This window comes from Aulonocara stuartgranti, assembly GCF_965226115.1.
Source record: "Aulonocara stuartgranti genome assembly, chromosome: 12".
NCBI lineage: Eukaryota > Metazoa > Chordata > Actinopteri > Cichliformes > Cichlidae > Aulonocara > Aulonocara stuartgranti.
Genome location: NC_138948.1, coordinates 13,167,417 through 13,193,969, shown reverse-complemented (window position 1 = coordinate 13,193,969; position 26,553 = coordinate 13,167,417). Strand labels below are relative to the sequence as shown.

General features: G+C 39.7%; 1 protein-coding gene across 4 annotated transcripts in view; it reads right to left on the bottom strand.

The window, feature by feature from the left end:
• Positions 1-26,553, bottom strand: part of dmxl1 (Dmx like 1) — a 61,904-nt gene that overhangs the window by 8,360 nt on the left and 26,991 nt on the right. For 3 of the 4 annotated variants that reach the window (XM_082555799.1, XM_082555800.1, XM_082555801.1), the window contains exons 21-42: positions 26,023-26,156; positions 24,998-25,184; positions 24,796-24,906; positions 24,376-24,545; positions 23,580-23,677; positions 23,264-23,429; positions 22,047-22,175; positions 21,783-21,921; positions 17,484-18,235; positions 17,080-17,178; positions 16,586-16,753; positions 14,926-15,117; positions 13,099-13,175; positions 9,555-9,676; positions 7,689-7,946; positions 7,136-7,341; positions 6,739-6,884; positions 6,448-6,533; positions 6,131-6,332; positions 4,899-5,016; positions 4,473-4,535; positions 751-837 (exon numbers count right to left, since the gene is read on the bottom strand). In XM_082555799.1, the coding sequence (XP_082411925.1) occupies positions 751-837; positions 4,473-4,535; positions 4,899-5,016; positions 6,131-6,332; positions 6,448-6,533; positions 6,739-6,884; positions 7,136-7,341; positions 7,689-7,946; positions 9,555-9,676; positions 13,099-13,175; positions 14,926-15,117; positions 16,586-16,753; positions 17,080-17,178; positions 17,484-18,235; positions 21,783-21,921; positions 22,047-22,175; positions 23,264-23,429; positions 23,580-23,677; positions 24,376-24,545; positions 24,796-24,906; positions 24,998-25,184; positions 26,023-26,156 (3,710 nt within the window). The remainder of the gene's footprint in view (positions 1-750; positions 838-4,472; positions 4,536-4,898; positions 5,017-6,130; positions 6,333-6,447; positions 6,534-6,738; positions 6,885-7,135; positions 7,342-7,688; positions 7,947-9,554; positions 9,677-13,098; positions 13,176-14,925; positions 15,118-16,585; positions 16,754-17,079; positions 17,179-17,483; positions 18,236-21,782; positions 21,922-22,046; positions 22,176-23,263; positions 23,430-23,579; positions 23,678-24,375; positions 24,546-24,795; positions 24,907-24,997; positions 25,185-26,022; positions 26,157-26,553) is intronic. The other variant, XM_082555802.1, reaches the window with a different exon arrangement.

Sequence of the window (26,553 nt, the reverse complement as noted above, 5' to 3'; positions counted from 1 at the left end):
TGTAAGAATTACATATAATCATGCATTATTTATCAAAGGGAATAGGGAAGAGCTCCCCCGCCCCATATTCACAATACATATTCCTTAATTTGGTAAGTGGTACTTTTGTTTTACCACACAAGATCGATCTGTCACTATGCACAATTGGGGTAAAGCTACTTGTTTGATTTTTTTTGCCTCTTGAGAAATGCGACACTGACATATTTATTGCCTATTAGTCCAATCCTCCTATTAGTCTCCTTCTTTGGTCTGCACAAACTACTGTTAGAAGTATCTGCATCTTCTGCGAGTTCTTCCTCGTAACCGACAACAATGTTTGACCCCCTGCACACATGAAAATATTGATTAGAGAAACAAATATTCTTAAGGAAGATTTCTGGAGGCGAGATTCTTATCCTGGGGGTGTATATCACATTAAATGTCTAACTCCCACAAAAGGTTACCTCACACTTAACAAGCTGAATAAACTTAACAGTTTATTTAAGGTGTTAACTTTGTTTGTATTACAGTTTTCCAATAGATAAAAGTATGATTCCAATACTTTTGCACTGAGGAAACTTTGTGTTTATTTAGTTATCCTTCCAAACACTCTCTTAAAGAGAGAGATTACTAAATCAATTTAATGGCAATTTTCTTATATTAAATGTTTAATTAAATTGACCAATACAGGCTGCATGCTTGAGTAATGCATTCTTTTATTCTCATAGTACTTCGTATTGTTCGATGACATCTGTGTCAGCAAATTGTTACCTTGTTGATGGCAAAGGCTGTGATGATGTCAGATTCCTTGTGGATGATGCGTGCTTTTCCTCCAGGGCTGCCCTGATCTGACTCAGTCTGCAGACAGCAGAAAATACACACGGATTCAATCATTACAACTGAAACATTTCCCGCAGACAAATATCCACCATAATTTCAGTTTCCTTTCATGCTACAGGACCAATGACCCGACAAGAGAAGGGTTGACAAGTGAACTATCAAATTATTTGCTGTAGATGATGCTCATAAATCTAGGTAAGCGTACTCACAGTTGTCTCTGCTATGCAATTTGTGTATTTTATGTTTATGTATTCGTTTGTCTTGCCCTTAGGGTTAGGAAAGGCCATGTTCAGTGCATCAGGCCACACTGTTAAATACAGCAGCCAGCATAACTGGGCTACTGTCATTAGACAGCATGAGAACAAAAACCCTTCAGCAATAAGCACAAGTACACACTGTACCACTGTGGTCCTGTGGGATATTGTACAGAGATGTTACACTTTGATGCCAAAGCCAAGCATCCTCTAAGCATGAGATTGAATTAACGTCTTCACCGCATTTGTTCGAGAGGAAAAGACCATGTCATTTTCTGTCGGATGGAATAAAATATAACTTGACTTGCAGAAATCTAAATATGGTGGTTTGCCATTTTTGCCGAGCACATAATCCCTGTAGGATGCAGATTCACTGCGACAGTGTTGGGCCCATTAATCAGAAGCTATTCAGCTTCATAGTTTGTCCTCAGAGAGACTGGGTTAATTAACACTGAGCCAAATGGAGTAGCTATAATATGGGAGCTTGCATGGTGAGAGCAAGAAGATTAGAAAACCTCTATGAAGCATCAGTTTACAGTGCAATTTAAAATTGATGGTTCACATTCACATGAATATTTAGACAGCTAAATGCAAGATTAATATCTCACTCTTGACAAGAGCATTCAGGGTACATGGCACTAAAAATACATGTACTGTAATTTGGTCCTGATCACAGTTTTAGCATTTAAGATAATGCGTGACAGGTTCAAGACGTAAAATGTGCACATCCGCATTAAACAGTATGGTCTCGTTTCATATGGTATTTACATTTCATACAGTCACATGTATAATGGCTCAGCCACACTAGAGTAAAAGTAGGACAGCTACCTCCCTGCGACTAGAAACCATTAAATGTTTTTGCTGTTGGTAAATGAATGCAACAGATGCCACAGGTTCAGTGTATAACCCCCGAACACTGAGCAAAAATTTTGATTGTACAGATTACATCCAAACAACTGCAGTCCAACCTGGATCGGATGCAAATAACTGGCATTTAACTTCTAAATGCAGACACATTGTAGTCAATCAGACTCAGTTGAGCACAACTTGTTTATGACGCCTTTTTGACTCTCAACTTCTACTCTACTGGTTGTACTTTGGTTATACTATGAAAAGCACAGCTTGTAAGTACACTCAACAAAAATATAAACGCAACACCTTTGTTACTGCTCCCATTCCCCATGGGATGGACGTAGAGACCTAAAATTCATTCCAGATACACAATATAACCATCCCTCCCAAACAGTGGTCACAAATCAGTCCAAATGTGTGGTAGTGGGCACATCTGCTATATTGAGATAATCCATCCCACCTCACAGGTGTGCCACATCAGGATGCTGATCTGACATCATGAGTAGTGCACAGGTGTACCTCAGACTGCCCACAACAAAAGGCCACCCTGGAATGTGCAGTTTTGTCTCACAGCAAAATGCCACAGATGCCACAAGCAATGAGGGAGCGTGCAATTGGCATGCTGACAGCAGGAATGTCAACCAGATCTGTCGCCCGTGCATTGAATCTTCATTTCTCAACCATAAGCCGTCTCCACAGGCGTTTCAGAGAATATGGCAGCACATCCAACCGGCCTCACAACCGCAGACCTCGTGTAACCACACCAGCCCAGGACCTCCACATCCAGCAGGCTCACCTCCAAGATCGTCTGAGACCAGCCACCCAGACAGCTGCTGGAACAATTGGTTTGCACAACCAAACAATTTCTGCACAAACTGTCAGAAACCGTCTCAGGGACGCTCAACTGCATGCCCGTCGTCCTCATCGGGGTCTTGACCTGACTCCAGCTCGTCGCCGTAACAGACTTGTGTGGGCAAATGCTCACATTCGATGGCGTCTGGCACGTTGGAGAGGTGTGCGCTTCACGGATGAATCATGGTTCACATTGTTCAGGGCAGATGGCAGCTGAGAATGTCCCAGTTCTTGCATGGCCAGCATACTCACCGGACATGTCACCCATTGAGCATGTTCGGGATGTGCTTGACCGGCGTATACGACAGCGTGTACCAGTTCCCACGAATATCCAACAACCTCGCACAGCCATTGAAGTGGAGTGGACCAACATTCCACAGGCCACAATTGACAATCTGATAGACTCCATGCGACGATGTGTTGCACTGCATGAGGCAAATGGTGGTCACACCAGATACTGACCGGTTCTGGGTCCCCAGACCCCCAATAGCGCAAAAAACTGCACATTCCAGGGTGGCCTTTTGTTGTGGGCAGTCTGAGGTACACCTGTGCACTACTCATGATGTCAGATCAGCATCCTGATGTGGCACACCTGTGAGGTGGGATGGATTATCTCAATATAGCAGATGTGCCCACTACCACACATTTGGACTGATTTGTGACCACTGTTTGGGAGGGATGGTTATATTGTGTATCTGGAATGAATTTTAGGTCTCTACGTCCATCCCATGGGGAATGGGAGCAGTAACAAAGGTGTTGCGTTTACATTTTTGTTGAGTGTATTTGTAGAGAAGTTTCTGAATTTCAAATCTATGAGGTTTTGACTGAACTCTGAATGTAAGTACTTAATGTTTAATGTCAATTTCTTTGTAGATAACAAAATTTGCAAGTGACATCAAGAGACTTGTGATCTTTACCTATTTATTCCAACTGCTGTATTATCACAAACTCAGAGCAAACTGACACCGATTTCAAAAGCAATGAGACTGCAAGTTCTCTGCACCCGATCGCCAACAACCGTTTTTCCTTAGTGTGACTGAAGCATAAAGAGGGGTCTTGTCAACTCAGACATACTACTTTGTTATGCACGTCTGAATAAACATGCTACAAGAAAAACAAAAAGGCAAGGTACTGCAGGCTTCAAAGCTTTACGTTTGCAGTTGTGTCATAGGGACAATATGTAAAACTCATATTTAAGTCCCTTATAAACTATAAAACTCTGTGACCAATTAAACAGCCTTGAAGCAACAGTGATTTTCACTTATTTATAAAAATTTAAAAAATTAAAAAATAAAAAAAAAAACCACACAAAAAACCCAACCTAAAAACAAAACAAAAAAAGAGCAAATAAATGTGGGAGGATTTTTTTGAAGCCGACTTGTCAAACTTGTAAAAAATGTACACAACATCTGACATGAATGTTACATTTCTTGCAAGCATGCTATACCTGCAAGGCATTTGATCACCCGCAGTCTTTCAGTATCCATCACTGTCGACGTATGTACCAATCTTAGGCATCAAGAACTACATTTAAGCTTTTGCTGAATGTAGTTCTTGATGCACATTCAGCAAAAAAAAATCAAAAGCTTCAGTTTTTGATTTTTCAGTTGGTTAAATATTGCAACAGATACTGAGGTTTGTTTAGCAACCCATCCCACTGCAACATCATGAGCAAAAATTCATCAGAAACAGTACCTGATTGTTTCCTGTCTCGTCCATCCCTGAACATTTCATATTGTCAGTCTGGTCCTCAACCGACTTTAATGACAGGGGAAGCAGCACAGGGTGGACACACAGACACACACACACACAAGTGCAACCACCACCAGTGGCAAGCCATGCAAACACATACAGAGACTCAATTATTGTGCTGTTAATCAAAAAAGGTGGAATTATTTGAATGAAAATAATGCAACTGGAGGCAGTAATAAGAAAAAAAAAAAGAGGCTGGCATGCAAAACAAAAACAGTATAACAAGGATGTAAAAGCAATAATAATGCAGTTTAGCTTGGGAATGATGCATTTTGTTATCATATCAAAATAGTTAATGTGTTATTCAGTGACTATGATTAAAATGTGCCAGCAACGCAATCATGCAGCAGGGGGATATGATGTAAATACCTGATGTGTGCCCGGTTTCTTGGTGAAGATATTTCTGATAAAGGTCTCCTGCACTTCTTCCTGCTTCACCAAAAAGTGCCATAAACGTTTGACTGGCAGCGCCGAGTGGTGGCTGGACCTGAAAGGAACATCGTCAACAGTAATGTGCATTTAACATCACAAATCACGAATGATGTTGTTCAAAGAACAGTAAATCCATGGACTATGTTACTGTGGTATCCAACGGGGTCAGTCTGCACATGGATAAAATGGTGGTCTAAAAAAGTGAGAAAAACTGATTTTTTGAATTTACTGAATATTTTTCTATTTACTCCACAATTTATTAAAGATAAGAGATATTTGAGTTAGTAAAATCCCAATTTTTGTGATTTTACTATCTTACAGTAGCCAGTTAAACAGGAAAAAAGTAAATAACAGACAGTAATTAATATGTCTTTATCCTTCTGTCTGTCTGCTGTTCTGAAGCAGATGTTAGCAAAACTGTTGCAGCTGGATGTCCACTAAGTGGCAGGGAGGATGACTTGGATCCATTAATTATCCACATTTATTTATTTATGGATTATTAGGTTAGCCGTTTCCTTTCTTTTGTTTTACTTTCACTTTTAAATATTATTAATAATACCTTTAATACAAATTTTCATTTAGCATTTTCCCCAAGCCAAATTAACCGATGTATTTCTTTATTTTCTCCATCAGTATGCAAATTGTGTAAGTCATGAGTCCACTAAGAACTCTGCAAATGAATTTATTAGAACTGCCAATCGGAATTTTCTCCACTCATGTGGACGCTGTTAAAGACAGTGTTTTAATTAGCAGTATACATCAGCAGTACACAGAGGTGTACTTGCTGTTCATTGTGAGTCATAGCCTGAATTTGAATGTAAACAATGCAGAGACAGTTGGGCACTTTCCTCTTAAGCTGCATGCACAAGCAGGGAATATTGTTTTTTGTTTTTTTTTTGCTGATGTGTTTACTTTGCTGTAGATGAAAACTTTAGCCCAGGCCACAAACTGAATCACTGCCACCTCACTTACATGCCAAAATAAATAACAAATATATGAAGAAGTACTGACATAAACAGGTTTGTGGAAATAAACATGGGGAAAATGCAAAGCATTGACTGAGGACCTCTGTGGATACACAAGAGAAAAAAAATGAATAAATAAACAAACCACAAGACAAAAAAAGTAAAAAAAAAAAAAAAAAAAAAAAAAAAAATCTGATTCAATACCTGAAAGGGGTATTTGATGCTTCAAATAGGGTTTTGTGCCTGAGGAGGGCGGGGCCAGGTGTGGCAATTTCATCATGGAGGTGGGTGGAGATATACTTGGAAGGGGGGCCCCCGAAGATCTCCAGCCTTTTCTGCAGCACCTGCTCCCACCGCTGCAGCGTCTTCAGCACAGCATGACACAAAGGAGAGGCCACAGGCAGGTCTGTGGTTAAAAAGAAGACAATAAGACTAGCTGAGACAAGCAGTAAGAAATAGGACAGTGCTTCTTTACATCCTGGATGTACATCCGAGGGGCTGGCGTATATTTTAGTGTTTACCTAACAAATCATATCCTGCCGTAAGGTAGAAAGACTTGAGATTGGCCAACACCAGCTGAACCATGGCCAGCCGCATCAAACACCAACTTAAAAGGAGAAGAAACCAGTTTAGAACCGAAATAGAGTCTTTAAAAAATTACATTTAGGTTTATTCAGATAGAGTGGAGAAAAATTTAGAGGCAGCACAAATAAATAAAAGACAAGCAGCTGTAAAGAGCTTCAGGTTAAATCTTGGCAGCTCAAAAATGAGTCACTGACTGGAGAAATATGCACTCAGTGCTGTGCCAATACCTGTACGAATTGTGGTTTGAATGCTCCCTTTGCGGTGAGTTGGGATCAAACACATCATCATATTCATCGTCGTCGTCTTCATCTTCGCTTCCCTGGCTCGCCTCGGAGTCATAATCAACTCTGTTTTCTGACGGTGGTAGTGAAGGCTTGAATGCAAGAAAACAGAAGACAGACAAACAAAATTGTTTAGATCAACAACAAAACCGTATAAGGAAAGAAGAGACAACTTACAAAATTAAATGTATTATAGAAGATGTTAAATTGAAGTTATATTAAAAAGTCATTCTATCATTATACAGGCTGAAGATGCAACAAAATCCCAACAGAAATGAGAGCAGATATGCAGGCTTATGTTTTAAAACTACTTCTTAACCACTGTTACTAATATTTGGATTACCTTTGCGATGAAGTAATCCCAAATGCTGAGCTCTGGAGGGACGAACTGTTCTTTAAAGATAGAGGGAGCTTCCTGTTCCACAACAGGGACATGGTGCTTTGGACTCAATGGTCCCTCCCTCTCTATCCCAGACTCTTCCTTGGATCCGCTACGTGATGAGAGAAGCCTGAATCGTTTGGACTTCCTGTCTGTGCCACTTGGTGAGGCTGGAGTGTTGAGAGAAAGTTAAGAGTGTGTTAAATCGCCCTTTCAAGCTGCCATTAAAATGCTTCTGATTGTGCCTTTTGCTCATTAAAAAAAATAAAAAAATAATAATAAATAAATAAATAAAGCGCCTAGATTTTTTCCAAATATTTACAGTAACTTTATATCAGGTCTACCAAGCAGTAGCAAGCACTAAGGCAAACCCACACCCACACAAATAAGTTGGTGGATATCACTACGCTAACAGTCCAATTAATTTAACAGGAGTAAAGTGGTTTATAGTTACAAGGTCACCTTCAGAAGAACACACCAGTGTCACAAAGGAAACTACATCCTCCAAATGAATCACCTGGTGGGGGCGTCCTTGTTGGACTGCTGAGTTTTTCGATGACAGGGATTCGAGCGCCTCCTCCAAACACTGTCACCCAAAGCTTGCTGTTGAGTGGGTGTGCCATGATGCGAAACAGCTCGTTGCAGGAGTGAGTGGTCATGCCGTGAACAAACAGACTGAGGAAGACAGCAGTCAGGATCTCACACAGCAGCACAGCTAAGCCTGGCTGGCTTTCCTCACCTGCTGAGCTCAACAGACGAATCAGAGAGGCGATACCTGGTGAGAGGAACGAGTAAAGGACAGCGGGGGGGAAAAAAAAAGAGAAAAAAGAAAAAAAGATATTTAGACAGCAGAATCTGAATATAGACTAAAAAACTACATTTGCTAATTGCTGAGTAAAACATTGAGCCCCACAGACAGCATTCTTTTTTGTATTTTAAGAAACATTTCATGGAAAATAGAAGTATACTAAAAAGTAAGTAATACATTTAAAGTTTTAAATGAGTCTGGTGACATCGTATACAGTACATGGACAAATGTATTAGGCCACACCTCTTAATCTTTGTCTTTTGTTTTTAGTCTCACTGGGACAGGTGTAATAAATCAAGCACCTAGCCATGCATTTGTTAAAAAAAAAAAAGAAGGAAAGAAAAGGAAAAAGGGTCTTTCGAAAGAACTCAGGGAATTTGAGTGTGGTACTGTAACAGGATGCCACTGTTTCAACAAGTCCATGAAATTTCTTGCCGTCCTAAATATTTCACAATCAACAGAAAGTTGTCTGACTGCAAAGTGGAAGCGTTTAGGAACCACAGCAACTCTGCCAGTGCAGAGCGAGGCTGCTGAGTGCTGAGGTGTATTATGTGTGAAAGCTGCCAATGCTCTGCTGGTTCCAAATCTCCTCCTCCATTAACATCAGAACAAAAACTGGGAGCTTCATGGCATGGGTTTTGATGGCTGAACAGCTCCTGCAGATGTAGTGTGTGTGTGTGTTAGTGCATTTACCTTATCTGCAATACAGCTTAAGAAAAAGACGTCAAAAAATGATCCTAGTAGTTTAACCCAAAATCCTTACTCTTTGATCGGTTTAAATATTACAGTGCATAACAATTCAGTGCACTTCAGTAAATCGAGCCATTTTAACAAAAGGAACATTGACTCTATGTCTGCCCGTGACATAAGGAAATAAATACAGCGTATCATAGCATAGCCCACAACTTAAATATTGCCTTGTGTCTTATGTCTTCTCATGATATTCATATAAGGCAATATTTATGTTGTGTGCCATGCATGGTCACATTATTAATAGTGTTCATAATTAAGAGTTCATAGAGAAGTTTAGAAAAAGTTTTTATCTTACTAATTTAGAAACTTGTGCAGTAGGAAACACCACAATCCCATCAAATCCCCTATGTATGGAAGACCCGTGATATTAAGACATTTATGCAATGCTTTGTTCTTGAGTTTTCAGGCTCACAGTCGGTGTTCTTAGTCCATTAGCTAATTAATTTGCACAGATTTGTAGCTTAAAAGCAGTTTCATTATCGAAATTAATTAATTAAAAAAATCTCAGTCTTTCCTCATTTAAAAGCAAATTAATGCAGGAAAGTACTTGAAAATCTAATCAGATCAACTAATCTGTACTTTATACCTGTGGCGAAGGTAGCTAAAGTGAATTATTCAGACAAAAGCATTAAAACATAACCATGTGTGTAACATATGACATGTTGGTGGGACGCAGAAATAAAACAGCATACCGATAACAAGATTTATTGCAGCGTGTCACAAACAGGAAGGGTGAGCTGGTAAAGACTTGTTTACTGTTCTTGTTTACTGAAAACAACTAAAATATGCTTCGGTGTGAAAAGTTTGTTTTGATTGATTTACCTGGCCACTGTGCAGGAGAAGTGTTGGGCTGAACAGACTCATCCATGCTTATAGTTTTGAGAGGCTGCTTCTGAGACAGCAAAACACTCTGGTACACAGTCCCAGTGAAATGGTTCACGTGGCTGTGGGAGAAACAGAAACAAGAAATCGATCCCGCAAAGTATGAGGTTGCGAAGCCAAACATTTATATTAAACATGAAAAGCTGTACAGAAAAGTGAGGAAAGGAAGGGGTAGGTGGTGTAAATATATAATGCTAAAATGTTTTACTCTGTTCCCAATTCTAGGATGTTGTTTCTAAGAGACACCACTTTTGAGCTCTGTTCTGTCAGGACATGAAATACTAATGGGCTGCATCTCAGGTTAGCTGCCTATATATGCTGTTTGGTGATAGAGAAGAAACGCTATGTAATAAAGAAAACATCAGTGCCCGAGTTCTCACATCAAGTGGCTTTCGAACATACAAAAATCCTTGGACGGTTAGAGAGGAAATCTTTATAGAGAATATGGAATGCTCAAGTCACCAGGGAGTCTATTAAGTTTCTAACATCCAATAAGTCCCCCTTTAAGCTCCTACAAAAAAAACCCCAATTGCCTCCACTTCAAACAGAATTCAAAAGTCAAAGGGAACGTCATTCAGAAGGAGCGGCAAGTCACAACTCTGAAGACATCTTTTCACAACAAACTTTATTCATAAAGCCACACATGCTGCAACTGTGCAGGTATTGTAACCTCACGTATGTTTAGGCTTCATTTTGATACACCTCTTGGCTGATTTCCTAACCAAATTAGACTGAAGATAACAAAATCACTGGTAGGAAGGAAAAGAATTAAAACCCTGTCAACCTTGCAACACTCAACCCCCGCAACCTACATCCTCAAAATACCTTTTGAAAAATTCACACACTTGCTCAGATGCTCAAGAGGAAAAAGCGCTTCATCAAACCTCTGCAGCGGCACAACGGGAGATTTTTTATATTATAATTACCATAACAAAGATAGTGTTACAGTTTTTCTCAAATGCTAAAACACATTCCACAAACGTTACCACCAGGTCCCCCAATGTCCAAACACAACACCCTTCTCTAAAGCTACATAAACACAACCACACCTTCCCACTGCAAAACTCAAACTCCCACACCAAGAGAGCAGCTCGAAGCTGTCAAAACTGTAAACACTATACACAGCATTACACACTACAGCAAAACAATTGAAAACACAATGCTCAATTTGTGAGAAGGTTCTTTGTTTCATAACTGCCAATGCATATTTTAGAAGCTATACAGTAACGGATCGTCGTAGATCTCTGCAGAGGATTAGGCATTTAGATTTGTGAGTTTCATATGAGTAGTATAAATCTATAGAAAATCCTGCATGTACATACACTACTGTAACACAACTCAATGCAAAAACAGAATCTATTGCACACAACAGTAATCTTGAAAACATGAACAGGGTGTGAAGTTTTTTTATTTACGTTATTCACACCACACACACACACCACAATCACTGTGCGGCATCATGTCGCTGAGCTGTTGCTCGCATCTCGTCCGTAATGATGGTGCGAGGTTGTCTTGCTCTCCCTCCTGGACCTTCTCCTCTCCCATGTTGGCCTTCTCCTCTTCCTCGTTGGTCGCTCCTCTTCCTCCTCTCATTTGAACTCCTCTTCCTCATTGGCCTGCTCCTCTTCTTCCAGGGCCAGCTCTTCTCCCTCCTCTGCATCAGATTCCTCTTCCCCTGACTCTGCCTTCATCCATTGTGTTTGTTTGGAACCTTCAGCATACTGTGCACTCTGAACTTGCTTTTACATGTGGGTACAGCATTAGCAACAAGTGTCTTCAATTTTGAGTCATTGTGTGTAGTGAATGACGCCAGGTGTGTTCCCTGTGTTCAAAGATTGGTGACTGTGGCAAGCATTTTGCATCACATGGGCTTTCATTTGAGGATATGAGCAGAGTTGTTTTGCAACATGTGTTTTAGCAAGGAAAAATGTGTTTAGATTTATGAGTACAGAGGGTTGTGTTTTGTGAATTGTGTCTTCATGTGACATGTGTTTATGGTACTGGAATATGGTGGCTACATTTAGTAAATGTGTTTAGACTACTGGTCATTTGGGTTACAGGATTGGCTTTTGTGTTTTAACATTTGAGAAAAACTGTAAATTAGAAATTGCCTTGCAAATTTAGTTACACTATTTAACTCAGAACAGCATGGGATAGATGGCTGTGTGTGTGTGTGTGTGTGTGTGTGTGTGTGTGTGTGTGTGTGTGTGTGTGTGTATACACGTTTAAAGTATTTAGTGAGAAAGATGCCAAACCATGTGCTCATTTAATCACATCACTTAGAGTCGTGTTAACTTTGAAATAGTGAGGTCGGACAGCTTGCTCTGAAAGAATAATGAAAGTTTGCTCTCAGTTTAAAAATGAATCTTCATCTTTTCTGATACATGACACACGAGCAAGTCTCTCTGCAGTCACGGCACTGTGACTCAGGTCCCAGTCTGGTGAAGCACTAGTTAATAAAATTTGCTACATTATTTTAAAAAGAAAAAAAGAAAAAAAGGAACTCACATAGCAACAGGGCTGTAAGCCAAATGGGTCATTAAAAAAAATGTTAGAAATAAAAACACACTCATCCATTCTAAGCTTAAATCCTTCTGGGTTGTTGTCAGAGTGATTGGGAGTTATGGTAGATAAGAGTCTTAAATAAACAATGTTCCTCCCATCTGTCAAAACCAAGAATCTAATTAAGTATTTACAATAAGAATGACAAACAGCAGCCCTGGAGCTTTTATAATTCATTCTCAACATGATCAAAACAGACAAGTAACTGTCATACTTCTGTGTGGTAAACGTCCAACACATCTTTATTTCACCCCTCCCAAAAAAAAAAAAGTGCAAATCTGAAACAAAGAATATGCTTAGATGATCTTGAACAGCAGTTTCTACATTGCTATTACATGTATAGTGTTTGGCTGTATGACTGCATTACGCTCCCATTATAAAGTATGCTTGGTTACCAGCAGTCAGGTCCTGTCCCCATTATTTCTTATTATTCTGCTCCAATAAGCCTAAAAACACTAACACATATACAGGGTGAACCAGAGGACACAAATGTGCATTATTATTGGCAGCATTTTGGCTTTAATTGAACCACCAGGGACATATAATAACAGTAGTTATGACAGATTAATAATTTGTCTTAATATTCAATGTGAATGTGATGGAAAATGAACAGAAATGTGTAATTAGCTTTGCTTGAATACATAAAGAATTCAAGACTTTTGCTCAGAGATGCAGCCCAGTGGATACCCACAATGAGCTCCAACCCTTTTGGGTCAGGTTATGTAAGAGTTTTTCCAAATTGCCCTGGTGGATTTCAGTTTAGTATAAAGCTACTCATGTACTCATGATACCTTGATGGATAGTATCTGTAACATGACAGGTTAGGGATTAAAAGTCTAAAAAGTATAGTAAAGTGGGTGTATTTAGCAAATGCTCAAGAGCAAATAAATATATGAGGAAATAAAGTTCTTGCAACACTTACCTGTATGTGTGTCCATCACACAAACACTGATATATACAGGCAGACAAGGAGGCTGCCAGTGTGTGCATCACATAGATCTGAAATAAGAAGCAATGAAAAAACAACAACAAAATAAAACATTAATTAGCATGAGAGTTCAATAATTAAGCTACACTTAAAGTTTGGTTTTCAATCAACGCATAGTTCCCAGAAATCTGATCAAGAGCAAATAACAGCTAAAAGACAAGTGACTGACACATTCATCTGTTGAATACAAAAACACATTCCTTTTCATTTCCCAAACACAAATGCTTCATGTGCAAACAGCCTCCTATATGCAGCATAGCAAATATATTCTGACTCAAAATATTGCAAAATGAACCAAAATCTCTCTAGAAACAAGTTTAATGATAAGGCAGCAATCAGCACTCATGGACACACACACACACACACACACACACACACACACACACACACACACCATCTATTAACATCAATTCTGATTAAAACTGCCTAACATTTGCCTTACTACCCCAGGTTATTCTTATGTTACGTATTGCAAAGTCTCCTGACATTTATAGGTTTATTTACAGCTCAGTCTCATATACTGTATATAAAAGATCAATATACAAGATTTCACAAGACTGCGGTTCTCTGAAAAACTATGTACATTTAGAGGAACTGAGAGGGCAAATAGCAGACAGGTGCAACACTTGATCATTAGCAAGTGTGAGCACCTCTATAAAAGCAGAAGTGTTTGCTGGTCTGGCGCATTCAGGTGTGTGTTAACACAATGCCACATTCTTCCCAGGAGAGGATGTACCAGCAAATTCACCCCAATATCAGACTGTGCAATGCTCAGAGAAATTGTAAAACAAAGAAATCCCAAGAGCTACACCTCAGACCCTACAGGCCTCAGTTAGCATGTTAAATGTTAAAGTTCATGTCAGTGCAATTAGAAAAGGACTGAACAACTATGGCTTGTTTAGAAGGGTTGCCAGCACAAAGCCTTTTCGCTCTAAAAAGAACATGGCAGCATGGCTCAGGTTTGCAAAATTACATCTAAACAAACCACAAGACTTCTGTAACAATGTCCATTAGACAGATGAGACCAAAAGTGGAGATGTCTAGCATAACGCATGGAAACATGTTGTTTGGTAAACCCCCCCCCCAAAAAAAAAAACAAAAAGCAAGCACCTCATACCAGGTGATACGTATGACAGTGGATAGGAGGTGAGCTTAGCTTATTTTGCAGCTACAGGATCTCAGTCATTTAGTCTACCATGACCTCTTTTAAATACCATATTTTTCTAGAGTGCATCTGTCGGACAGCTTAAGCTTCAATCCATACTGGACCATGTCAGAACAGTGACCCCTAACACAGCAGAAAAAGAAAAGAATCAAGGTGTTGCTTTGGCCCAGTCTAGTCTAGACTGACCAGGCTGCCTGAAATGCTGTGGAGGGACCTTAAGAGAGCTATGTATCAACAAATGACCATAAACCCCAAAGAAACAGAAGCAATGTGAGCGAGAAGAGTGTCGTATAGAGGTTTTCACAGGATTCGGTGCAGCCCTACTAATAAACTTCATGGATGCCAAGAAAACTACACAGTTAAAACTGTTGCAAACCTCTACTGTGCACATATGTTGGTGCAAAAACACAAACTGCTCACTACAGTTTTTAATATTATTTGAATGCAACATCTCTCCATCTTTCAACGGTTTGGCACACACATAATCCAAATAAAAAGCATATGTCCACAACAGTATGCAGTATATAAACCTACAGACATAACACAACAAAATCAACTCTTAATTATCTGGATAAGGAGGAAATTAATTGTCTCACCTTGTTGGTAACAACATCTGGATGTGGAGGAGAATCGAGTGCACTGATGGTTTGCAGGATGTCGTGAGTCAGGTTGGTCAAATAGACAAGTGGATTGGCCACCACTGTCTTTACATTGGTTGTACAAGCCATCAAAAGAGGGATGGAGGTGGGCTGTGAAGTCACCGTCACCACAGATTGGATGAAGTCATCCTGGGTACAAATGTCATAGATGAGTGTCAAATCATTATGGTACATCTGTAGATGTCTATCATAGTAAATACAAACCCCCACACCTATACACAAGGACACAAACTAAGGTTACACAACAGTAAACTTAGCAAACTAAGAAAATGTAGATGGATTCTACTTTCTTATTTCTTTCTTTAGGATGAAGAAAGAAAGACACCTCACTAAAAGAACAAGGAACAGAGGGGAGCTGCTTTGAACCTTTGACAGCACAGCCTTTTCTGTAGCTATAATGACAAGATGAGCCAATTCGTGTAAATGTCATACATGATTTCTACATACATTTTGTGTGAATGACAGTTAATGAGCAAAAAAAGAAAGCTTTGGCACTGGAGGGATGTCTGGTTCTTTATGTATCTACCAAATTCCTGAATATGACTCTGTGTGTAAGAATACCACAGACTTATGTTCGTCACTCTTGATGAATCACATTCAGCTGTCACCATCTTAACAGAAGCTCTGCACCCTGACTGAAGTCAAGGCAAAAGCAAAAATTTCCTTGACACCAAAGTTTAAATTTCACAACCATGGGAGCAGAGCTTGTACAAAATAATCCAATTTTATCTCAAATCATCACTTGTGCTAACATTTAATAGCACTGTTCCCATGTTGGCTCATTGAATTGTTTACCTCCTAAAATTTTACTCTCTAATCGCCAGCCTGAGGCACGACCCTCCCTTAGGAGCTCCAGGAATCAGTACAGCCTGTCGGCCTATTGCTGGCAGTGTGCAGACAGTTGCCTGGGCACAACAACGAGGTGTGTGCATGCGCGTGGTGGTGTGTGCTAACACAAGCTATTCAGATGGCTTCATGTTCCGTCTATCATGCGTACTCTGACTCATCTGCCCAGTATCATTCCCTTCAAAGAGAATATGCTTCAGTTAAATTAAGTGGAAACTCTGGGCGGATTATACTGCCCAGAATACTTCACTGTCTGTAGTGAAAAAGACCTGCTTTAAATATGACGCAGTATTCAAGTATTGTAAGACAACAGAGTGGCCATAAAGAGAGCACAGTCATAATTAATTATTCTTGACTTGTTGCTTAAGACTCAATTAATAAGACTATAAATTACTGCAAGAAGCCCCTTTGAAAAACCAAACCAAAACTACAAACTAAGAAACATGGCAGTGTTAGAAAACTTTAAAGCTATCACTTTTGTCACTTTTAAATCCATGAAGACCAACACTAGTAATCAATGAGCAAAAAACTGTTTCATGTTTAATTCTAAACACGCTGATAAACGCAAAATCAAAGAGAAAAGCATGAGAAAATCTTCCTCTGAATCACCTGAATTATAATTATGTTGTAATCAACTAAACATTTCATATCAAATCCCCCCCCCCCCCCCAAAAAAAAACAATATTACTATTGTTCATTCATTCACTGACAAAACAGCTCCAACTGAAAGAAAAGTTGCCATTTTAATTACCTGGTGAGATTCTTGAAGCAGCAGTATGAGCTCCATGCGTACAGAGGCCAGACCTCCTCCGTGTGAGCCGTGCAAGCTGCAGTAACTCAGAAACATCCTCAGTAAGGGCTGGTTACTCTGCAGCCAGTGTCTCCTGCTCCTGTGGCTGTCACCACGGGGGCTCCCAGGCTGGCAAAAACATTCAGACTTCATTAGTTTTATAGACAGTCATTCAGCCTTTCTGTAAATCCACCCACCTGGGTAGGGCACAAACAAAAAGCAGCATGCTTTGAAATGGTATATATTAACGTGGTCTATCAACAATAGAGAAAAAAAAAGTAGTGGGTTTTCTAAAGTAATTTGTAAACACACAGTAGGTGCATTGTGCAAGGGTAAGTATATATAATTGGGTATGCATGTCTGACAAACAGAGATAATATTTCTTCAAAGTACGTCATTAGATATCGTTGCTGTTTTAATTTTAATATAGCAAGCAGCCAGCTATCAACACCCACCTGCTCCTCCTCCACTAACCCAGAAACAGGGACATCACCCTGGACTGACAGTTCTGGCAGGCAACGCTTATAGCTGCAGCAATGCTGGAGAGCCCCCACCTGAGGGGAAAAGAAACAAAAACAAAACAGAATCCGATCTTAAAAATCAATTAATCAACAAGGCGCTCCTCATCCATGAAATGTAACATTTATATGCACACAGACAAGATGCTCAATAATCATAAAGGCAAGAAGGAGATGTGTGGGCATTATGTAAAATACAAAAGTTTTATTGCGTGGCTTCAAGTCTGCAGAAAGACTTGTTATATAACACAAATGAATGAATAAATACATTAAAAAAAAAAAGAAAAATGAAATTTGACCTCAAAGTTTGCAAAGCTGTTTAGATATGTGTATGTCAGTACCTCTCTTTCTAACCACAGGCAGAGCTGGTAACGTAGCTTTCCTCCATCCAGTTCGTACCCTGTTGACAGTGTCCGGAGCTCATTGGTCATAATCTTCAAGCACGCTGCAAATTTCAGTTGAGTCACCAGGATATCATCAGACGGTTCAATGTAATCATTGCTGTCCTCGCTCTCCTCAACCAGAGATACTGGTTCGTGGAACACACTACCACTGCCACTCTTGCCATTTTTAGTTTCTTCTTCACCCTCATCATTTTCTTCATCATCTTTGTCGCTATCCCATTTCAGCTCTAGGGGCTCATCTGGAACTACCACTGACGGCTGGCTCCAATCGAAACTTAACACTGAATCCGACCGGCTGTTTGATAAGCTGTTGCCATCTGACTCATAGCCATTCAGAGCCGACTGACACCAATCCGGGTCCGATGCTTGTCCGTTCCTACTCCCAACACTGAGCTCAGCAGTGTTGCCTGTATCATCCTGGGGTCTAGAATGCTTGCGGACTTTGGGCATCTTGGAGAGGACTTCGAGTGCAAGCATAGGGCACCCTGCATGCAAATGTGCATATGCAGCTGTGAAAAACAGTCTTCTCTCATCCAGGCTGATGGAGTCAGCGCTGCGAACCTCAGCAGTCAGACCAACTTTTGCCTTGTTTGATGAGCCAAAATGCCGGCGAAGGAGGAGTGGGTGAGTACGCAGGTAAGTGTAAAAGTTGAAAACCTCAGGGTTACAAGCCGACACAGAAGAGGTACCTGCCACAGACAGAAAGTTAGACAAAAAGGTTTCATCTATTTCTTTGGCGAGTCCTAGCAACAATACCTGCAAAGACAAGCTGTGATATTAGAGGAAAACAAAATACAACTATACCTGACCTAACTGAATCACTGTCAAAGCTTCAGACAACTTCAGGTATGCACTTATGAGAGAACTAATGACTGACAAAACTACCTTATCTTGTCACTCGAATGCAAATACAAGATGGCACCAGTGTTCACGGCAAGGATTTCTGATCACTTCCCAGTTTTATTTAATACTGTAGCGATGTGAATTTGAACAGTGATGGTCCTGTGTGGCAAACGCGCACTATTAACTCCCAGTCAATCGCTCACGTCACGGATGCTTTCCTTGACTCTCCCCTCTCTGATGCTAACTGTAATGGGGTTTTATCAGCGGATGAGCTTGCTAACCTCTTTTATACTACATGCGCTGACATTCTTAACTCTGTGGCACCTCTGAGGATTAAACGTGCCAAATCCTCACAACCCTGGCTAAATGATACTACTCGCGCCCTTAGGCGTGAATGTCGTCGTGCTGAAAGAAAATGGAGGAAAGACAAACTCCATGTCTCTCTGGACATCCTCCATAATTGTTTATCTAAGTATCAAAAGTCTGTTGAAGCTGCCAAACCTGCCTTTTTGTCTAGCATTATTATGACTAATAGCCACAACCCCCGAGCCTTTTTTAATACTTTTAACTCTGTGATAAACCCTCGCACTACCACTTATAGGGATGCCTCCCCTGCTCTTTGTGATACATTCTTAAAGTATTTCTCTGAAAAAATCTCAGCTCTAAGGGCTTCTCATCCATCTCATTCATCATCAGTTTTAGACCCAGTTCCAGCCTCTGAATGCTTGACTGTCTTTCAACAGTTTGAGCCAGTGTCTTATTCTGCTTTAAAAGATATAATTGATCATCTCAAAATCTCTGGTTCCCCGCATGATATTCTTCCTTCTCGTTTCTTTAAGGAAGCTTTACATGTTATTGGTCCTTGTATCTTATCTCTGCTGAATGCATCATTGTCATCAGGTTGTGTACCGTCTGTCTTTAAGCATGCTGTTGTGCAACCTATTATGAAAAAGAAAAATCTTGACCCTAATGGTCTCACTAACTACAGGCCGATCTCTAAACTCCGTTTTATTTCCAAAATATTGGAAAAGGTAGTTCTAAAACAACTTCAGACCTTTTTAGATGCAAATGGTATTAATGAAAAGTTTCAGTCTGGTTTTAAACCTCGCCACAGCACAGAGACAGCCTTACTTAGAGTTTTTAATGATCTTCTTTTAACCGTTGACTCTGGCTATTCCGTGGTTTTAGTTTTACTAGACTTGACTGCTGCTTTTGACACTGTTAACCACAACATTCTTCTATCAAGATTGGAACATGTTGTTGGTCTCAAAGGTACGGTTTTATCTTGGTTTAAATCCTACCTCTCAGAGAGGTCGTTCTCTGTTGCTATGGGGCAACACTCCTCGGCTTCTGCCCCTATTTATTGTGGTGTGCCTCAAGGGTCCGTGCTCGGTCCTGCTCTTTTCTCTTTGTGCATGTTGCCCTTGGGATTAATTTTTAGAAAATACAACATCTCCTTTCACTGTTATGCTGATGATATCCAGATTTATTCACCTTTGAAATCCGATGTGTCTGCTTCTTTGCAACCTCTGTTCAACTGTTTGCATGAAGTTAAAATATGGGTATCGCATAATTTTCTTACATTGAACGAGAATAAGACCGAAATCATAGTCTTTGGTAGTCGCACTCTGCTAGACCAGTTAGCTGATTCCCTAGGCCCTCTCGCTAGCCATCTCTCGCTCACTGTAAGAAACCTTGGAGTGTTTCTGGATGGCTCTTTTAAACTTGAGAAACAGGTCTCCACTGTGGTAAAAAAAAACAGCTTTTCCCAATTGCGTCAGATATCTAAAGCAAAGCCGTTCCTTCCTTTAAAGGACCTTGAAAAGCTTGCCCACGCATTTATCATATCCAGATTGGACTACTGTAACTCCCTTTACTTGGGCCTCCAACACTCTTCTCTTTACCAGCTTCAGTTAATTCAAAATGCAGCTGTGTGTCTTTTAACAGGTACGAGAATCTATGAACGCATAACTCCAATTTTAGCCAAATTACATTGGCTCCCTTTTAAATATCGCATAGATTTTAAAATTCTTTTGTTCACTTTTAAAATTCTGAATAATTTAGCGCCCAGCTATCTTTCTGAACTACTCGACTTATACAATCCCAGCAGAGCACTTAAGATCGTCCAATCACATGCTCCTAGCACAACCTAGGTCTCGACTGAAGTCGAGAGGTGACCAGGCCTTTGCAACCGTGGCACCTAAACTCTGGAATAACCTCCCTGTTCATATTCGTACTGCCGAGTCTATCCAGTCTTTTAAATCACGTCTTAAAACTTTTTACTTTGGCTTTTGATTCTAACTAGTTGGCTGTTCTAGCTTGTTGTGTTGTTACCTATTGTTTGTTGTCCTGTTTTATTGTTTGTTTTAATTGTCTCGTGCTTTTACTGACTGTGAAGCACTATGGTCAACATTGTTGTTTTAATATGTGCTATATAAATAAATTTTGATTTGATGTAGATGGAAGCTCAAAAACTGACAGTTAAATTAGAGGTGAAGCATCATGTTCACTCATTTTCATTGAGGTATAAAAATGTCAGAGTACCTGGCAGCAGAAATGTCTACAGAGTTAAAGAACCGTTTTGCAGTTTTTATAAGCTGTGTTACCTTTGCTAGAACCATACTAAGCATGCTCTGAGAAGCATCATTTACCAACCACATGTCACAGCATTTTAATGTGGGACTGGTTGGGCCCTTAAGTCAAAGTGAGGTTCACTTTAAGTTCATTTCTTCATCCATTCATAATTCATACTGGTTATAATTTCTTTTAATAAATTGAGCTCTGTGGTCAGAAGGTTCCTTGTGCAATTTCAGCTCACTTAACGAACCAAAAATAGTTGCAAGGTTGTGAATGAGGACTTAACCTTAGTGTGTATTACAATCTGCAGCACTTTCAGTCTACCTCGTGTTATTATCTGACAACCTATATTGGACAGCCCTTTGATATTCTGACAACAAAGGCTATATCAAACAGAAATTTACAAAGGAATCTTTTGACAGGCAGATTCTGGCTGAATTACATTTTTCCATTCATAAATAAAATGGCCCTTGAAACAACTGTTCTATATTTTAAAGGAGTGGTAAGATAAAAATCAGAAAACTGGATTGGATTCCTATATTATACTTAAATTTATCTGAGAAACTCCATTTAGAAAAGCTAAAGTTCACTGTAGACAGCTATTAAAACAAATGTGGTCAGAAATGATGGTATGTGTATGAACCTAAATTTTCACTATGCCCTATTTTCTTGATTTCTTAATTAGCTTAAAAAAAGAAAAAGATTGTAGTAATGTGAATCAGACAGTGAAACCAAGTGTAACAGATCTATTGTTACAAATATATTTTTTTATGGAATTTTTCTAGTTAAAGAACATAAAGAGCACAGCAGACCTACCAGTGTCATATCGGTTCTCAGCAGACCCAGATCTGGCAATGTTAGCTTTTTGTTCAAGTAGAGTATCCAAGGCTTTGCTGTAGTCCTCCAGGACCCAGTAAGCCATGCTCCGCAGAAATGGGTCTTGGTGTGCCGGAATCTGAAATTCATGAACTAATTACAACGGCTCATCTTGCGTTTTTTCATGTTATGGATTCAAACATTTGGTATTTTGCTCAAATTATACACTTAAAACTGAAAAAACAACTTTTGGTGTCTGCACACCTGTTTGTCTTGTCCTAAAACATGTCTCTGGAGGATCTTTTTGTAGGTGGATGCCGTCTCAAACTCAAACTCATACAACCTTGAGATCACCAACGCTAGCTGGAGGTCCTGCATTTTCTCTATACACACCTAGAGGACGACAAAGAAGCCAGGTATTTTTTAGCAGTGGATTCTGTTACTGGCAAGACTGAGTGAGGTAGAGCAGATAAATAATACATATGACTTGGTATGTGTTGATCATCTGAAACTGTTGTTTACCTGTCAAAATGGAAAGGAAAGGGCCAAAAATGCAAACAACAAAAGCCTGTACTCACAGCAAAAACTGAGTGACTAGTTCAAGTTGTTGTGGTTGCTCCCAACTGGGAAGGTGTGAGGTGCATATCAATGAGACTACCTCCCAGTCAGACAGACTTGAGCAAAGTCAATGATAGCCCTTTGCCTGAGTGGTGCTTATTTCCATAAAATGCTTAAAGGGCTTTCAATTACTCATGCAGATGAAATAATGTGACCCACTGCTTCAGGGACTCACTAAACAGAAATAACCTTGACAAATTAAAGGTTAAACAATCGACATGACCAGGAGCAGCTTTCTGGACATTTCTGTGGCTCGCACTGATTGACGCCAAGCTTTCAAACCACTATTCACAACAAACACATGTTTTCACATTAACTAACCAGCACTCTCCAAATATAATGTAAGAGGCATTAAGTAGAGTCTAAAAAGGGGGTCAGAGATGCTGGTTTATGAATGAGATAACATGCAACTGATAATTCACCCAAAAAGAAGTAGCGACAGCAACACCCAAGAGTCAATTGCCAACATCAAAAATGCTTCAGAGAATTGTGCTAAAAGCTTTTGACAAAGACACCACAGTGGAAATGTATTGAGGTGTTTTAATAATACAAAGAACACCACAGAAATACTGCTGGTGTGCTCTGTTTTTGAGCAATGTGGTTTCTCTGCTTTTGAATAGATCATTAAACATTGCCCTTGACTATGAACTGTTGAGGAAAAAAAAAAAAAAAAAAAACACAAAAAAACCCCCAACGCTTACTAAGTTACAGGCAGTTTGCAAATGAAAAGGAGGAGCACTTGACTTAACTCATACTGCAGTAAGGTTTCTAACTGAGGTTTAGCGAGCTGAGATGCGTCGGAGGTGTTGAAGGGAAAAAAGATGGTTCTTGGAAACACTGTTTTATGTCTGTTTTCCACTTGCCTCCACAGCATCCTTAAGGGAGCCGGCTAGAAGGAAGAAGGCTGCAGAATGCTGGAACCGCTGCTTTCCCAGCAGAGAAAAGGCATTTTTCAGTGCTGCTTTTCTCCACCGGTCTTCGCTGAAGTTGTTGTGGAAAAACTCTGTCATTTTAGCATTCTTCTGAGACCTGGGGAGAATGAGATTAGGGATTGAAAGCAGAAATATTAAATTCACTGGTCTTCAGCGTTCTAACATAGCTAGCCTTGGTTAAATCTAGTAACAAATGTGATAACTGTATGTGTATTTCATATGCAAAAATCACGCCAGTTTCATTTACCTGTACAGTCCCCAAACCACTGCCTTCTTTTTCAGTGCAAGGTAAAATATAGCTGCATCCAGAGGATCATTATTTCTCTGAAAAGAAGCCTTGGCAACCTGACAAAATAGAAGGAAAAGTACATTCAGTCTCTCCCACCGCACACCACACAACATTATCCACAGAACAAGTTGCAAATTTATGGGTCATTTTAGGGAGTAACTCAGTATGCTGCAGTTTAGAGCAGCCTCAGCACAACTGTACTCCCATATACCTGCGAGTATTTCACTTATAAACTGAACACCCATGAGGAAGCAAACAGGCCTAACATACTATTTGACATCCTTCAGAGCTGTTAAGTGTGCACGCTTAAATTATACGGATGCTTTTTTTTGAAGAAAAAAAAAAGAAAAGGCAATCTAGATAAAAAAAATTAATTGAATCAATTTATTGGTTAATGTTCACTCCGCAAAATACAATCGAAAACCGATGTTACATCGTTCACTGTACGTTGTTCTTTTTTTCATGGGAATAGCCATTAAGATATTACCAAAAAATAGTTTCCCATTTTGTGTTTATGATCTTCAAACTAGTTTCTAATATGTATTACCATGTAGATCCCATAAATTACCAGATCATGAACTATTTGATCATTAAATCTTTAGTAAGATATTTAAAAAAAAAGCAAACTCTTTAATACGCAGATTTATAACCAACTATAGTCTGAAAATTTCTACTTCAAATAAGTCAATTTACAAAAGTGGCACTGGCTCAGGGATTAGCATTTGGGATCCGACAGCTAACTTGTTCGCCTCACCTTTTCAATGCATCTGCGTAACTTGTTAGTGCTGCGAAGCCACCAGCCAACACCCATTGAGCGCAGCTCAGGCCAGGTTGGCTCTCCCTTTTGCATTGCAGGTAGCATGTTCAGGAGTTCTTCCTCAGCTTCAGAGTGGAAACCCCAGGCATAGTGACATGTTGACAAGCCTGCAAAGAGAGGAAAAGGAAATTATAAATCTCTATTTTTACAAGGGGCGATGACATTACTGTGACAGAACGCAGTAAAAAACAAAAATGTCAATAACTTTTGTTTCTGCCCATTCAGGAATTACAGTGATAACAGGGCTATAAAACTACAAGCAGCAAAGCAGAAGTTCACAAAAGACTCAAAATCAAGACCTCGCATCATTTTTGAAGGACATTTGACATAAAAGAGTTTGAAACAACACCACTGTACCTTGCCGCAGTAGTTGTGCTCTGTGGGCTGGAGGCAGCGAAGTAGAGAGGAAAGTGTGAAGTCTGACAGCTAGCAAGAACTTCAGACCGCACTCATCCAATGTCTCTCCCCCTGGAGGTAAAAAGAATGATAACAGAGCTTATTTACTAAATTTTTACCCATCTGAAAAGTCTGTATTTATGTTATCATTTCCTTGCAGTACCTTTGCTCTTGCCCTGGCTGTCATTGAGGTCTATGCTTGTAGAAGCAATGGTGTCAGCCAGTGCCATGAGAGACATCTGCTCCATACGAGTTAATCCTGGCAAACTGGAGTGGAGGAGATGGCTGGACAGAACCTGGGCGTGTTCTGGACCGAAGTATGTAGGACTGTACTGGGACAGGTCTATAACCTGGAGACAGAAAAGGTGCCAACCTGTTAAATTCACTGTTTGATATTTCCAATTTACAAAAGACAATACAGAATCGGTCAATAATGTTAGAAAGCAGAATACAGCATCACTGGATTCAATTTCACAACATAAGCATGATATTCTATGTGTAAACTGACTATATAAGCTTTTTCAAATGCAGTAACCTTTTTTTCAAAAATCTAGAGATTAGTTAATAATGTAGATTTTTAATGCATTAATAAGGCCCATCATGAAGATTCGACTGGCCTGCTTTTTCAGGCAGGAGTAAATTTAAAATAAACCTTGAGATGCATGTCTTGGCTACCAAGAACAGACGGCCTGTTAGGAGCACTGGGACATTTCCTGCCGTAAAAAGGAGCTTTAGCCAGATGTGACACAGCAGGCAGGAATGAGCTGATGGACCTTTCAGAAAGAGTCTTATTCTCACTGCAGTGTCCCTGGTCCAAGGATGTGTGCACCAAAGATGCATATAAATGGGCCAGCATAAACAGGTTAAAAATGTGTTATTTTTATATCGTACTAAAGCAAATTTCTAGAATTAATATGAATACCGCTTGCCAAAAAACAAGTGCTTTCAGGACTGGGTGATAATATGTCGATTATTGATCTTGCAGCAGTAAATCCTTCTGCATAAAACATCTGAGTCTGCATGTCTAAATGAACCCAGTGTCACAAAGTTTTCACAACAGCACAGAAAATCAGTTTTCTTAGAAAATTAACAGTCATGTCATTTGCATGCACTGAATGGTAGGGAGAGAGTCCCAGTTTGGATTAATGCTTTCTGTAATCTATACAATGGAATACCGAAAGAGCTCACCTTATTTCCTGTTTTCTCTTGATCACTGTCCAGGGGGTCCAGATCCATCACGTTGGGTGTGTGAAAGAGCTCATCATAAGCATCGGTGTGGCTGGAACCATGCCCACTATCTCCACTCACACTGCCCACTTTATCTGTAAGGAAGTGTAGGACAGAGTTAAATAACATGAGACAAGTATTTCACAACAGGCCTGAAGAAAAGTATCCTCCTGCTGGGAAGATGGCAGATTAAAATATCAGAGAGCTTTAAAAAAAAAAACAACAACCCAAAACTGTATACATGCATTTGCTTTCATTCTTTTCACCATGTATCCCCAGACAGATAATGAGGGAAAATCTGAAAGAAGTGTAGTTGTTATTCTCAGTTTCTTCACCTTAAGGCGAGGTGGTTAATAATAGTAACTGGTTTTACAATATAAATACCATTTCTTTGTTCTTGTTTGTGTACCTGCTTTAATGCATATCTGCAGAACATTTTTGATTTCTGACAAATATGCAGGCATACTCTCAAAAAGTCATAAACATTCATTT